We start from the raw sequence: 16,007 nt of genomic DNA on the forward strand, positions 1-16,007 counted from the left end.
TTTTATTGGCATATAATTATTCATAATATTCTCTTATTGTTTTTATTTCTGCTGTGTTGGTTGTGATCTCTTTCATTCTTGATTTTATTTATTTGGGTCCTTTTCTTTGTCTTTTTGATCAAACTTGCTAGTGGCTTATCAATTTTGTTATTTCTTTCAAAGAACCAACTTCTGGTTTCATTGATCTGTTCTACTATTTTTTTGGTTTCTATAGCATTAATTTCTGCTCTAATCTTTATTATTTCCAGCAATCACCACCTTTCTAAGCTTCAAAACTTGAACCAAAATAGTTCAGTAGCAGTTTGGCCAGTAGAATCAGGTAAAGATATAAAGGCATATGCGAAAATATTAGATAAGCACACACACACACACACACACACACACACACACACACTCTCATGTACACTCACAGAGCTTAAAGTAGGCAAATCCTTCATTTAACAAATATTAATTGAGCACCAATTACATGTTGAACTCCATCAACATTTAGTAGTAATTCAAAAGTTTTACATGTCAGACAGATTGACCTCTCTCACGAAGGTTGTTAGAACAAACAAACTCAAATAATTGCTACGGAGAGGACACACAGGGGTGTGAAAGAGAGTGACTGGGTGGCTAGCAGGTGGTCTAACAGGTGGTCTGGGCAGGCTTTTTAGACAAAGCAACATTTGAACTAATATACAAATGACAAGAAGGAGCTTAGCCTGTGCTTTCCAATGATTTCTAAGACCAGTAACTACAACTAATAATTCTCAGATTTGCATTTGCTTCAAATTAAACCTACCTAATAGCAGTTTTTTTGCCAAGTAACCTGGCATTATGTGCAGATATTTTTGGTCTGTGACTGTGGGCAGCAGGTATTTAAGGAGGTTTTAAAAAACTGAATAAACTGGAAAATAATTTCACTACTTTAAAAATCTTCTCAGTTGTATTTTCCCTTTGGATTTAATGTCAGGAAAAAAAACAGTAAAGTAAGCAAGATTATAAAAAATGTTTTCTTCAGAATACATAAGCAAAAAATACATATAGCCATAATTATTTGAGCAATGTAAGTGAAAGCCACAAATATTTAACAGTTATCAAATATTAGCACATATACCTCATGTCTTGGATAAGAGAGACCCTGAGTGTTGGCAACATAACTCCTGAGTCAGATTTTCTTCTTTCTGGTCCAAGGGCAACTATACAAAAAAATACCAGCAAAGTATTAGAAAAATAATAGCAAGGACAAAAAAATATATACATGGTTCACATCCTATAAATAAATACTTTCAAATTACTTTGATAAGAACAAATTTTTTTTAATGTTTATTTATTTTTGACAGAGAGAGAGAGAGAGAGAGAGAGAGAGAGAGACAGAGCATGAGTGGGGGAGGGGCAGAGAGAGAGAGGGAGATACAGAATGGGAAACAGGCTCCAGGATCTGAGCTGTCAGCACAGAGCCGGGCTCGAACTCACAGACCATGAGATCATGACCTGAGCCTAAGTCGGACGCTCAACCAACTGAGCCACCCAGCCGCCTCGATAGGAACAAATTTTAAAGACAACAGAAAAGCTAGAAATTTTTTCCCTGAATGTTGCTACTTTATTAATACAGAAAAACAGCTATTTTCTTTCTAATTAATCTGAAGCTGCATTTGGAAATTTAAAATGAATCATAAAAGCCTACTTTTGCAAATAATAAATAAACTTTTGGTCATAAGGAACAGTCATTAGCTAAAGTTATTCATTCTAATAGCTCAAGATAATTACAAGAAAGCAATGTCTATAAATTAAGCTACAAAGTGTGTGATTCACGTCTGGGCTCATAAATTGCAATCACATAATTTCCTTATGCTGTGAAAGAGTGCTTAGTAAGGAAAATCCAGGGGCACCTGGGTAGCTCTGTTGGTTAAGTGTCTGACTTCGGCTCAGGTCATGATCTCACAGTTCAAGAGTTTAAGTCCTGCATCGGGCTTTGCACTGACAGCATGAAGACTGGGATTCTCTCTCTCCCTCTCTCTGCCCCTCTCCCACTCTCTCTCAAAATAAACAAACTTAAAACAAAATAAAATAAAAAGGAAAATCTAGGGGTGCCTGGGTGGCTCAATCAATTGAGTGTCTTGACTCTTGATTTTGGCTCCAGTCATGATCTCACAGTTCATGAACGCAGAGCCTGAGATTCTCTCTCCCCCTCTGTTCCTACCTTGCGCTCTCTCTCTAAAAATAAATAAATAAATAAACATTTTCCTTTTTCAAAAAAAGGAAAATCTAAGAGTCTAGGCTCTCTAGTCTGATAAGTTTCTACTTCAAAGTTCAGAATCCAAACTATAGTATATCAGGCAAACTGAGTAATCGTCATGGACAGTTAGAAGTTTAATGTCCATGAATCATTCTCTTTGGAGCTTGAATGGTTAACATTTATAAAAGAAGGAAAGATTATTCTCTTATATAGCAATAGCTAAGCAAGCAATTGTTGGTTAATGTAGCTGGAGTGCTCAATCTCACTTTAAATGGGATGCTGTGGAGTTTTGTGCCCTTTATTTCCATTTTACTATCTGTAAACGAAAACTAAATTGCAGCATCACACTTAGCAAATACATGGATAACATTAGAATTTAAGATGTGGGTTTTACTGTATATTAAACGTCCATTTTCCCAGTTTTTAGATCCATTCTAGTTTGTGGGGACTAGGATACAATGCGGAAACACATAGATATATTTGAAGCTGTCAGTGAACATTTTGTTGTATTTGGATCTGCATGTTTTGGCATCTAGTAAAAGAGGCTAGGCTGATACTTGGCAGGTATGAATGAGCACTGATGAGGCTGCCAGGATAAAGAGACGGTGGCCAGGCCAACCTAAAGGGAGTTCTTTTCAGGGCCTTCCATTACCAGGTCATTTGTCATGGCAGTTTTGGGAGGGAGTTTTCAATGGGTCACTGAAAATGCTACTTTATCTGGATACCTAGGAGGTAACAGACACCCAGGAAACTGTTCCAGAGACTTGCAGGGAATGTGCTATGTTAGTCTTCCTGTCTGAGACTATCACGATTTAAGTGTGTTGTTAATGAAAGCACACCTTAGAGAACGCCTCTACGTGCTAGATGATGAGACAGCATGAAAGAAGGCCACACCAGTGGTAAGAAATAGGTTGAAAAGAGAAAGAGAAAAAAAAAGATCACAAGGCAGGAAAAAGGAGCTGAAACCATAATCAGCAACTTGGCTAGAGGGAGACATGACAACAAGAAAGAATCATGCCTCTGGAAGCAGAGAAGAGGGGAGAGACTTAATAAAAAAGGAGGCTGACATTTAAAAAAGCAGCAGCATCCACAATAAGAGCATTCACAGGCCTAAGCTTTTTTCTAGGAATCCTATTTTGGAACCCTATATCCTCTACTCTTTGCTAATCAATGTTTCTTAAACATACGATGTATTTTTCCATGTCTCCATGCAATCTGTTAGTCTTTAGCTCGCCCTTTAACACTTCTGTATCCTTCCCCATGTTTATAGCCTATTTAGCATTTTTTTTTTTTAAGAGAAAGAGCTCACACATAAGCAGGGGAGAGGGGTGGAGAGAGAGAGGGAGGGAGGGTGAGAGTGGGAGGGAAGGCGCGCGAGTGAGAGAGAGAGAGAGAGATAATCCCAAGCAGCACACGATTAGCACAGAACCTGACGTAGGGCTTGATCCCATGGCACTGGGATCAGGACCTGAGCTGAAATCAAGAGTTAGATGCTCAACTGACTGAGCCAGCCAGGTGTCCCCAGCCTATTTAGCATTTTAGGTTGAGAGGACTATAGCTTAACAGCTAAGAACATGGCTTTCTCAAACCCTACAGAGAACTTAACAGCTCCCTGACTTTGGGTGAGTAATTTTACCTCTCTATGGTTTGTTTCGTCATCTGCAAACAGGTCAGTAACAATAACTACCTTAGAATACCTAAGCACTTAGAATACTGCCTGGAACAAAATAAGTTCTCAATAAATAAAATAAAATTTAGCTTTAATTTTGCCTCTTTGTGAAATCTTTCCTGAATATTCTCTCTAAGGTACACTGTTAGATGTGGTTCCCTCTAACAGGACCTATAAAACTGAACATGTAACATAAACTTAGCATAATCTAACATTTCTATTACTGTTAAACTATATGCCTCGAGGCTCAGTCATATCTTTTTCTTAGGATACTCAAAGGGCCTAGCAGAGGCCCAACATACAGGCTCAACAAATACTCAAGGAGGAAGATGAGACTATTTCGGGCCAGATGGCAGAGCCTTGAATGACAAATTAGAAATCTGCAGAACTCCTAGGAAAGGGGGGAAGGATTGTGAAAAGAATTCTATGCTCCCGAGGGCTTTTTATTAGTTAGTTAACCACAGTGAGAGTGTGATGGTACAAGAGAAGTAAGGGAGATGAGCTACAAGTTATTCCAAAGGCCAGCTTATGGATAAGGAGTGGCAGCCAGTGAGAACAAAGAGGAGAAACGTGCAGTGGCAGCAAACACAGAACTTAATGACTTGATGTAGAAAGTGAACAAGACTCATCCACTGCTGCCAACAAGAACTTGAAAACTGCAGATTTTCAGTGTTGGAGGGGGCCACGGTGTGTGAGGCATAAGAATCCGGTCAATTACTCATGGTTTCAGGACTCTGACAGCGATGATGACTTTATTTCTGCAACTACACCTTTAAATGAGAAACCCAGAACACCACCAAAGGAGTTAAAACTAGAAACAAGGAAACCTAAACTGAAGAATCTCCAGAAAGAAGATATCCCACTGCAAGAGAAAACCCCTAAAAATAGGATGGCTTTAGGTGACAAGCTATACCAGCAAGACTTAGAAGTTGCACTAGCTTTATCAGTGAAGGAACTTCCAACGGTCACCATTGATGCAGAAGAGGCTGGAGATAAAAGCATTGAAAAATGTGACAGTAGTGAAACCAAAACAATGAGTAAGGACGCTCATATCTCCAATTGCAGTGTAGCCAGTGATTATTTAGATTTGGGTAAGATTACTGAGGAAGATGGTTTTCCTGGTGTGCAAGGGAAAAGAGAAGCCGCATCAAAGACTGTGGTACAACAGAGGAAGATTCTTCTGGAAGGCAGTGATGGTGACAGTGCTAATCACTCTGAACCACACTTTGCAACTGGTGAAGAGTCTGAGGATGACTCTGATTTTAGTGAGAGTGCAGACAATGATGAATACTTCACCATGAGAAAAAATAAGGTGAAAGAAATTAAAAAGAAAGAAGTGAAGGTCAAATCCCCAGTTGAAAAGAAGAAGAAACCTAAATCCAAATGTAATACTCTGGAAGCGACTTCAGGAGACTGCTCAAGTCGCTGTGAAATCAGAACCTCAGCCTTCACCAAAAAAGGTCTCTGTTTCTTCAGAGGCCACTAGGAAACCACTACAAATAAGCAGTCCTTCAGCTGAAAACAAAAAACCTAAGTGGGTTCCACCAGCGGTATCTGGAAGCAGCAGCAGCAGGAGCCCACTGGAGAGTCTCTGCCTTGGTTTGTCCAGATTAAACTTTGCATCCAAATGCTGCTAGTAGCTGAGTGTGGTAGTAAACCCGTTTGATTAAGAGAATCACAGTTTTACAAGTGTGTTTATATTTGATTTGTGTTTATATTTAAGGAGGGTATCAAAATATAAAGGAATCCTTTAATGTCCTATAAATCGCCTCTACCCATTCTGTGATATTCTCTGAAGCTATTCAAGACTTCAATAAAAGGTTTATCAGAATTATCTTGCAATATCATTTCCTTCTGAAGAACATATGCTACTTTTCCTGTGTATAATAAGTCATTGTCATTAAGTGGTTGTCAGTTTGACATGGAGGAAGTCCATGTTGCATGCTGTTCTTTCCTAGAAACACGATGTTCCTTTCTAGCTTTGTCTAATTTACGCACCTTAACTGTAACTGTTCAGAGTTTATCTGGCAAAAGGAAACATTCCCACGTTTTCCAGGAGACATTTCTGATATTTTACCGAAGCCACACTGTCAGTTTTATTGCAAAGATATTTCTTATTTTAGCCAAATACTTATAGTAAGAATTCAGAATTCTTTTACACATTAAAATGGTTGCTATAATGACATATGTCTCCTACTCAGAAGTAGATGTTTATTGTATAGCAAATAGAATTTCATGACATTTTATGAAGTTCTCGTCAAAGCCTTTAATAAAAGTGAAAAAGTTAAAAAAAAAGTAAAGACTCAAGAATCAAAAATATTAAGTATGAATATAAAATGATTTAATGTATATTATCTCATCAAATTATTACTTTCCTTTGGATTTGTTAATCTTAATTTTGCAAATGAAGAAACTGAGGCTCAAAGAGGTCAAGAAACCTGCTCAACTGTATGCATTCATCAAAAGGGGCAGAATACTCTGATGTCACATCCACTGGGTTTTCTGTTACATTACAGATGACTTTCTAGCTGCTAAGCTTGATTGAGAGAAGAGTGCTGATGCATTAAATAATACGGAGAGAAGGGAGAAAGCCAAATAGAGACAGGAGGGAAAGGTGCTGAGATAATTAGTTTGTTTTAAGATGTCCTGAGTTTGAGATCCCACTGGGCCATCAAAGATGGGTGTGTAGGACTAGGGCTGGAGAAAGAGATTTGTGAATAATCTTGCTAATCAGATAGAGGATGACATGGGAAGTCAGCAACAGTAGCTGTTATGTTTTGAATTATGCCCCCAAGAAGATGTAGAAGTCCTAACTCCTAGGACCTGTGAATTTGACCTTATTTGGAAATAGGGTCTTTGTAGCTGATCAATTTTAGGTTATTAGGATGTGCCCTAAACCAATGTGAACAGTGTCCTTATCAAAGTGAAATTTGGATAAAGAGATAGACACAAGTAGAGAAAAGATGATGTAAAGACACATGGAATATACCATTTAAAGGCCAAGAGATTTCTGAGATGACCAGAAGCTAGAAGAGGGGCATGGGATTGATTTCCCTTCATAACGCAGGGACCACCACAGCTAATACGTTGATTTGGGACTGTTTGTTCTGGACTCCAGAACTGTGAGACTGTTAGCCAGTTTGTGGTACTTTATTGCGGCAGCCCCAGGAAGCCAGTACAATAATTTATTAGTGGCTTTAGAGGAAAGAGTTAAGAAGCTTGTGCAAAGAAAACAGACAGGAGTTAATGAGCGAAGCCACACATTTTACCTAGAGATCTAAACTCTAAGAAGGTTTCTGTGAAGTCTACTCCAGAAGAGAAATTTATATACTATTTAAATGTATACATCTATTACTATTTAATTCACCACATTCAAATATAATAGGTCACTTTCTCCTTCAATATAAACACTGTGGATTCAACATTCAGCCATAGGAATTTCTTTCGTATATCTGCCTGAATCAAAGCTGCTACATAGGCAGCAAGTTTGTAGAGGGCAGAGACTGTATATATTATTTCTACAGAACCATTTACAGTCTACAGGCAAGTAAGTAGTTAACAGAGAACTTAAAAACAATTTTTTTTAATGTTTATTTATTTTTGAGAGAGGGAGAGACAGAGTGTGAGCAGAGGAGGAGTAGAAAGAGAGGGAAACACAGAATCTGAAGCAGGCTCCAGGCTCCCAGCTGTCAGCACAGAGCCCACTGCGGGGCTTGAACTCACAGACTACAGGATCATGACCTGAGCTGAAGTTGGATGCTTAACTGACTGAGCCACCCAGGTGTCCTAAAAACTTTTTTTTTTTTTTTTAAAGTGAGCTCTACGCCCAACTTGGGGCTTGAACTCATGACCCTGAGATCAAGAGTGACACGCTCTACTGACTGAGCCAGCCAGGTGCCCCTAATAGAGAACTTTTGATGAAGATAAGATGATTGAAGAGTGACTCAAAATTCTTGGGCTAGACCCAGAATGACCATTTAAAAGCAGTATTTTCACCCTCTTCTGCATCCGACTCTACTACTTGGCAACTGATTAAAAAATCCACTGAAAGTTCAGTGGAATCTTGTCTAAGGATGCAAAGTTTAAGAATACCATCTATGTCTAAGCTGGACAACATTAAAAAAAAATTTTTTTAATTTTAGAGAGAGAGAGAGGAGGAGCACAAGCACAGGAGAGGAGAGGGGGTGGGGGGTTAAGAGAGAAAGAGAAAGGGGGGGAGAGGGGGGGAGGGGGGGAGAGAGAGAGAGAGAGAGAGAGAGAGAGAATATGAATGAATGAATCTCAAGCAGGCTCCACACGCAGTACAGAGCTCAATGCAGGGCTTGATCCCATGACTCTGGGATCATGATATGAGCCGAAATGAAGAGTTGGACACTCAACTGACTGGGCCACCCAGGCACCCCGAAGCTGGCCAACATTTTTTTTTTTAATTTTAATTGGCCAATATTTTTAAAGGTAGAAACTTTTGAGTAATATGTCAAGAACAGTCTTTCTAGGATCGATTGCATCCTAAGATCCCTTCTCTGAAATAGGACCTCAAACTAGTAGGTGCAGTGACTTGGCACTGCAGAATTTAACTAAGTCAAAATTAAGACAGTCTGAAAGACGTGAAAAAAACTTAAATGCACATTACTAAGTGAAAGAAGCCAATCTGAAAAGGCTATATACTACAGGACACTTAACTACATGGCATTCTGGAAAAGGCAAAACTATGGAGAAAATAAAAAGGTCAGTGGTTGCCAGCAGTTAGGTAAGGAAACAGAGGAATAAATAAATAAGTGGAGTACAGAAAATATTAGGATAAATAAAGCGACACTACATGATCCTATAATGGTGGATCCACGTCACTCTACATTTATTTAAACCCATAATATGTACAAAACCAAGAGTGAACCTAAACTATGGACTTAGGGTAATGATCTGTCAATGTAGGTTCATCAACTATAAGAATGTACCACTATGTTAGGGGATGCTGATAATGGGGGGGTGGGCTGTGCATATGTGGGGGTGGAGAGTATATGGGAAATCTTGTATTGTGTGCTCAATATTGCCATGAACCTAAAACTGCTATAAAAGATAAAGTCTATTTTTAAAAAATTAAGACAATCTACCCTGCTGTGGTCTTCTCGCTAAGACAGACTTTCCATTCTTCTGCAACCCTTAAAATGTCTCTGACTCCTGTTCAGTGTTGCTTCTGAAGGAACAATAATGATCTATCATCTAGTCTCATCCTGGCTCAATGCTAGTAACAGTGGTGTTCAAACCTACTGTTTGAACTCTAAGTACACAGAGGATCACTCCTTAATATGAAAATGTAGCCTGTTTATTGCCATTAATTAGGATGCTTCACAGCTGGTAAACAAAAAGTAATTTTGGGGGGAAAAAAAACTCACCCAGATTTAAAAGCAAGTCAATAAACTGCTAATTTCTGTATAATTAGAACACACTGCTTCTCAATAAAGAAGTATTTTATTTTTTAACTAATGTTTTTATATATATTTCACACTGTCATATTTTAAAATTCTAACTTCATGGGCTGAATCATCAGAAGTGTTACAGCAATATTTATAATAAAATCTACACCTCCTAACAGATAATAAGTTTGATTTCAAAAGCTACATGGCTTACATTAGTCCTACTTAGGATCAGTAAAAATATTTAGATTTTGTTCATTCTCTTATGACTAGCCCTTTATCAACACTTGACAGTGCAGCAAAAATAGTGACTACATGAGGCTTGGAACACGTTTGATACTTTTTAGCCTTGACTTGAGAGTTTTGCTGGCTCCACTACTGACTAACAAAAGGCCACTGCAAACAGCTGAGTCTCTGGTCTCCACCTCAACCACCCATCATTTGAGCAGCCAAAGCCATGAAGCTGCTGGTGTTGCCAGGCAGCTGCTCGCTTTAACAGCTGGACATTCTCACATGCCTCATCTGGCAAAAGAGTCAAATGCTTCCATCTCTCTGCTCAGTTCTCCAACATTTCATCCTATAAAGGGTTTATTTCTTCGTAGGAATTTATTTTTTCTAAATAGGGTAAGCTACCTTGGTTATGGTTTTATGGTCCGAACAGTTAAATTTTCTAGGAACACAGGTAAATGTTAGAGATCGTTTCAGGGCATACATGCATTTTTACTTTTTATTATTTTTGTTTTAATTAAAAAAAAATTTTTTTTTACATTTATTCATTTTTGAGAGACAGAGCACAAGCGGGGGAAGGGCATAGAGAAAGGGAGACAATTCGAAGCAGGCTGCAGGCTCCGAGCTGTTAGCACAGAGCCCGATGCGGGGCTCAAACTCGCAAACTGCAAGATCGTGACCTGAGCTGAAGTCGGACTCTTAACTCACTGAGCCACCCAGGTGCCCCCTTTTTATTTTTTTTAGTATTTATTTTTGAGAGACAGAGACAGAGTATGAGAGGGGGAGGGGCAGAGAGAGAGGGAGACACAGAATCAGAAGCAGGCCCCAGGCTCTGAGCTGTCAGCACGGTGCCCAACACAGGGCTTGAACCCACTAACTGTGAGATCGTGACCAGAGCTGAAGTTGGACGCTCAACTGACTTAAGCCACCCAACCGCCCTGCATTTTTACTTTTTCAAGAGAGAAAAGGGCAAAGGAGATGGACACTAGAGAACGCTTTTAAACTTGATCTCAATTTTTACAAATACAGTTACATCTTGGGACATCAGAACCTAGGCATTCTATTTAGTGGAGCTCCAGGATAACATATAGTATCAATTTATATTCCTAGCTGTCTGATTAAACACATTTAAAAACTAGGTTTCTGGGGTGCCTGGGTGGCTCAGTCAGTTAAGCATCCAACTTCGGCTCAGATCATGGTCTCACGGTTAATGAGTTCGAGACCCACACTGTGCTCTGTGCTGACAGCTCAAAGTCTGGAACCTGCTTTGGGTTCTGTGTCTCCCTTTCTCTCTGTCCTTCCCTCGTTGTGTGCGTACGCATGCGCTCTCTCTCCCTCTCTCTCTCAAAATAAATAACATTAAAAAAACAAAACAAAACAAAACAAAAAACCCCCTAGGTTTCCAACAATAAACACATTTAGGGTAGTACTGCAATGAAGGGAATGGAAGGGTATGCTTCAATTATATTTGCAATGCCTTCTTAAGCTGCTGGTTGGCTTATTTTTTCAAATCTATTTTTTTTTTAACATTTCTGAATGTGCAAAATAATCTGTAACTTTATTTTTTATTTAAAAATTTTTGTGCTTATTTTTGAGAGAGAGAGAGAGAGAGAGAGAAAGAGCATGAGCAGGGGAGAGGCAAAGGGACAGGGGGACAGAGATCTGAAGCAGGCTCTGTGCTAATAGCAGAGAGCCCCACGCAGGGCTTGAACCCATGAACTGCAAGATCATGACCTGAACTGAAGTCAGATGCTTAACTGACTGAGCCACCCAGGCATCCTGGGTAATCTATAATTTTAGAAAAGGTTCCCAAATAGCTGATTTAATATAAAACATTTTATCTCTACTAGATTTCCACCATTACTTCTACTTTTTGTGAAATAGATGGTTATTTTACATAAAGAAAAATACATATCTACGAACCCTATATAACTCTAACTAGCTAAAGTATAACAACACTTCTAACAAGTGATGTCTTGCTGTAAACTGAAGAAGAAATATGACTCCTGAAGACTTTTGAGGCATATATACATATACATGTTTTTTCTCTGAAAGATTATTAATGATGGGTGTATAAAACTTTAAGGAAAAAAACCCAGGATACACTACAGCCTAACAGTGGTGAGAGTAAGGTATACTTGTATGATCCTTTACAATTCATTAGGGGTTTTCACATGTTATCTCATTTAATCAACATTATAGTCTTATATAGCGTAACATTATTTTCCCTGTCTTGTGGATGAAGATCAGAAAGGTCAAGTGACTATTGCTCCTTCTGCCTTACCCCACTACTGGCAAGATGGGTAAGTTTCAGCCTGAGAGAGAGAGAGAGAGGAGGTATAGACAAAGCCGTATCCTACTGATTCTTCCCATGGTCCAATGCCACCAGTTCCGCAGAAAACAAACCAATGAACTCTCACCTGGTGATTCTGCAAGATGCTCTTGTTTCTCTTCTCTGTCCTGAAACTGAATTAAATGTGACCACAAAGCTGACTTCCCCTGAAATTACAAGGCACAAAAAATTTTTCATCTTATAAGAACTAATTAATCAAAAAATAATTTCTTATCAAAACCATTCACGTTGAAATGGCCATTTTGATGTTTGGAGATACAAGCTCATCCATTCTCAGCTGTGTAATATTCTGAGCAACTCACTCCTTGTGAAAGGAGGGTCATCCTTTGTCTCACTGAGAAGATTAGCAATAGCCTGGGGAAGGGCAGCTAAAGAGACGCCAGAAGTACGCATAGACTTCTGAACTTCAGCTCAATTGTTATTTAATTGTATGTTTAGGACTGTCTACACTGGCCACACTAGTAACCACAGAATTAAAAGGCTCTAGCAGCACAGAGTGTATTTATGTATATCCATATGCAAAATATGTTTGTGTGTATGGAATGCCAACTATGGAAGAAAAAAGCCAGAGGAGAAAGAAAAGGGGAGGAAGAAAGAACATGCTCACAACAGAAAACAATCAGAACAGGAGATAAGAGGGACAAAAACAAAGAAACCATTTGATTTTTTGCACCCTGAATAACTAGGTACCTTAAAATGGTAAAGAAGGTTAATTCTGGCTAACAGATTTTTTTTCCTGGACAGTGACGAAAGCAGACACTCAACAGGGGATATGGCCTCTGCAGTAAATGTGCTGTTTTATCCTTTTCTGTTTACCAGGAAAAGAGCCCCAAACCACCTCTTAATCATGGGTTTTATTTTCTTTTTCTGGAATTAAAAAGCCTATGGTGCATTTCCCGTTATCCCGTGACAAAGAAACATACCCTTTAATGTTTATCTTTTTCTCTTTGTGACATTTCTTGAGAGGGTTCCTAACGAGCCACATCACCAGGACCTCCTGAGACTATTACCTGCTTAATCTGCAGGCCGTGGCTCCATATCCTTTCCAGCAGGTCACAGAGACTGGCGATCAAGGTGTTCTCCTCCAAGCCGGTTATGTTTGCTTCTCCATGGCCCAGTTCCACTGCTTCATGTCCCATCTTCTCCACCAACATGCGTTTTGTCTGAGAACATCACATGTGGTCACAAGTGTTATCCCAGTAGTGAAGTAAAAAAGCCAACAAGTCAACTACTAGATCAGACACCTGGGTTCCTTTCATTACACCTTTTTTTTAAGATTATTTTTTTTTAATAGGCTCTACACCCCACGTGGGGCTTGAATCCACAGCCCCGAGATCGAGAGTGGCACACTCCACCTACTGAGCCAGTCCCCCATCCCTTCATTATACTTATAATTGTAGATTTTTCATCACTTTGGGAAAAGTATCTTAATTTCTGTGGTCAAATAACTGCAGTAATATCACATATAGTTTTATTATTTTGTCAGACAAATACGGGGTCACTAGTGGGAGAATATGATATTATATGAAAGTATCCTCAAGTAAACATTTATGATGGACAGTTTTCAGAATACTAGCTTGAATAACTTTGGGGAATCACACCAGACCCAGGAAATGAGAAGAATGTGAAACCCATCCTGCCACTGCAACTAAGCCTCCACTGCCCCTGCACGTTGGCAGACTGAAGGTACCTGCAGTTAGCTTTGACTACACTTAGGCAAAAACGACAACACAAACAGCTCTAAATTTTTTCAGAACTCCCTAATTTGTGAGTGAACCAGGTCTCTTTTTCCTTCCTCTTTTCCTCTTTTATCTTGTCTCTGCTCATGAGTATGCACCAGAAAATAAAAAGGAAATAGGGGCGCCTGGGTGGCGCAGTCGGTTAAGCGTCCGACTTCAGCCAGGTCACGATCTCGCGGTCCGTGAGTTCGAGCCCCGCGTCAGGCTCTGGGCTGATGGCTCGGAGCCTGGAGCCTGTTTCCGATTCTGTGTCTCCCTCTCTCTCTCTGCCCCTCCCCCATTCATGCTCTGTCTCTCTCTGTCCCAAAAATAAAAATAAAAAAACGTTGAAAAAAAAAGAAAAAAAAAAAAAAAGGAAATAGAAATTAGTTTCAAGTAAGCAACTTACAGCAGTCTTAGCTGCACTTATCAAATGTAAAGTGAGAGAGAATCTAGTTCTTTAAGGTCGAGACCATCTCTCTGATTCAACACTGTATGCTGATACTGAAACCAGTGTATATACTGAATACACAGAAGGTACTCCAGAAGTGACTGTCAAATAAAAGAATGGAATTACTGGCTAAAATGATGTCCTGAATTTTGTCAGTTTGTATTATCGCCTTTGATGAACACAGCTATCTGAGAAGAGACTAGTGTGTTAATATATACAAACCTAACCTATAGCTAAGGTCTTCTTCCTCATGGGTATACATACATGATGGGCATGAACAAGGTTCTACACAAAAACCGTGTTGCCTTTCGCATAAGATGACCACATTCCTGACACAACTTCTGACTGGCTTACTATCCTGTTCATGTTGGAGAAAAAAACAGCAATGACTGAAGAGGTGAGAGAAATTGTGCAGGGCTCCCATGTCACTGATTCTATGGGCAACAGAGAACCCGTGAAAATTCATGACCTCAGTAAAGAGTACGTGAGGTTTATACCCCAGGAAAAGTTTTCTTCGAAGAAAGCTGCAGGCTCAGATGGGAGCTGATTCAGTTCATCTTAGCCTCACAAATGGAATTAACATGATAGCACACCGTCTTCCATCAGTGAGTAATACGTACCTTCATTCTACATTCTTTTAATAAGCCTTCTACAAATTTGCAGTTGGTCTGTGCAATCACTGCAGGAGAAAGGTCTGACAATTTGGGTTGCCTCAGGTTTTTTCCTAAACTTCGCGCCTCTTGCATATATTTCTAAAAATTAAAGAGTATTTTTAAATACGTAAACATCAGATACTCTCCTTTCTTAACATTACACAAATAAGTGCAGAAACAACAAGATGCAAAGAAGGCCATAAGTGTATTCATGCAATAGCAATTCAAGTTTTAGTGCCACCTAAAGGCAGAGGGCATTCGTACTCTCCTCACTTTCCAAATGTTAACCCCTGTGAAAATGAGGGTGACAGAAACCCCATCAGGTTAAAACACATTCAAAATACGATGGAATCTAATCTCATCTAGTTTAATCTTTTTACTGGGAATATCCGAGGTTGTGATTAGTCAGGAGCATGATGGGGATGAAAAAAATTGGGGTTTCTGGATTACTAATCCAAGGTTCTACAAGAAACCAGTGATTCTCAGATCACTGGTTTCCTCCTCTCCCCACAGATCGAGACTGAACACACTCCTACCCTCTTGGGCAGTGCTCTCCAACCCAACCCTTTGCTTTTAATCAAGTCACAACAGTGAAATCAGGAGCTCTAAAACCTGGTTGCAACTAATTTTATAACCTCAGGCATATTTGCTTACTTGTAAAATGGGCATAATACATGCCCCCATACCTCACAAGAAAGACCATGAACTCACTCTGAACTTGTTTGCTACATTCCCCCCTTCCGTGCCTTGTTCCACAATCAAGAGAAAGTGGAAACATATTACTTTCAGAGAAAGTGATGGCTCAGAGAGTACCACAGAAATCCAGTCCACTGCTCTTGAGCTTTAGTTAGTGAACGTCCAGGAGGAAAAAAATCACTATGGGTGATTACCACAGGACGCTGGTTGTCCCTCTTCTTTCTGTGCCACCTGCAAAAGCTCATCTACATACTTTACGTTTGCATCAGGACCACGGGGCAGAATCTCCGCAAAGTCCAAGTGTCTTAGGACCATTTTTAGAGAATAACTACTCTAAGTGATATAGTAAAACTAGCAGTTTGTTGAGGGGAGAGAGAGATTGTAAGCCAGCACATCCTCCCACAGGCACATATGTGAAATCTATCTTTACTATCTTAAGGGAAGAATTTGATATTGTAAGGGAAGATGTGTAAAATCCTTTGCATTCTTTAAATAAAAGGGAGTTTGTACATTTAAAATATTTCCCTTTGGAAGACAAATAATCTGCTAAATCTTGTACAAATTTCTAAAAAATCCCACTGATTAGGGATTTGGCTGATCAGTG

General features: G+C 39.4%; 1 protein-coding gene and 1 pseudogene across 6 annotated transcripts in view; one reads left to right on the forward strand and one right to left on the reverse strand.

The window, feature by feature from the left end:
• DENND5B (DENN domain containing 5B) overlaps positions 1 to 16,007 on the reverse strand; it is a 187,813-nt gene that overhangs the window by 36,012 nt on the left and 135,794 nt on the right. For all 6 annotated transcript variants that reach the window (XM_060658003.2, XM_060657998.2, XM_060658002.2 and 3 more), the window contains 4 exons: positions 14,675 to 14,806; positions 12,896 to 13,048; positions 11,953 to 12,031; positions 1,100 to 1,181 (listed from right to left, as the gene is read on the reverse strand). In XM_060658003.2, coding sequence (XP_060513986.2) covers positions 1,100 to 1,181; positions 11,953 to 12,031; positions 12,896 to 13,048; positions 14,675 to 14,806 — 446 coding nt within the window. The remainder of the gene's footprint in view (positions 1 to 1,099; positions 1,182 to 11,952; positions 12,032 to 12,895; positions 13,049 to 14,674; positions 14,807 to 16,007) is intronic.
• LOC132695187 (RAD51-associated protein 1 pseudogene) lies at positions 3,099 to 5,534 on the forward strand (annotated as a pseudogene).

Source organism: Panthera onca, chromosome B4 (genome assembly GCF_046562875.1).
Source record: "Panthera onca isolate mPanOnc1 chromosome B4, mPanOnc1 haplotype 2, whole genome shotgun sequence".
Taxonomy (NCBI): domain Eukaryota; kingdom Metazoa; phylum Chordata; class Mammalia; order Carnivora; family Felidae; genus Panthera; species Panthera onca.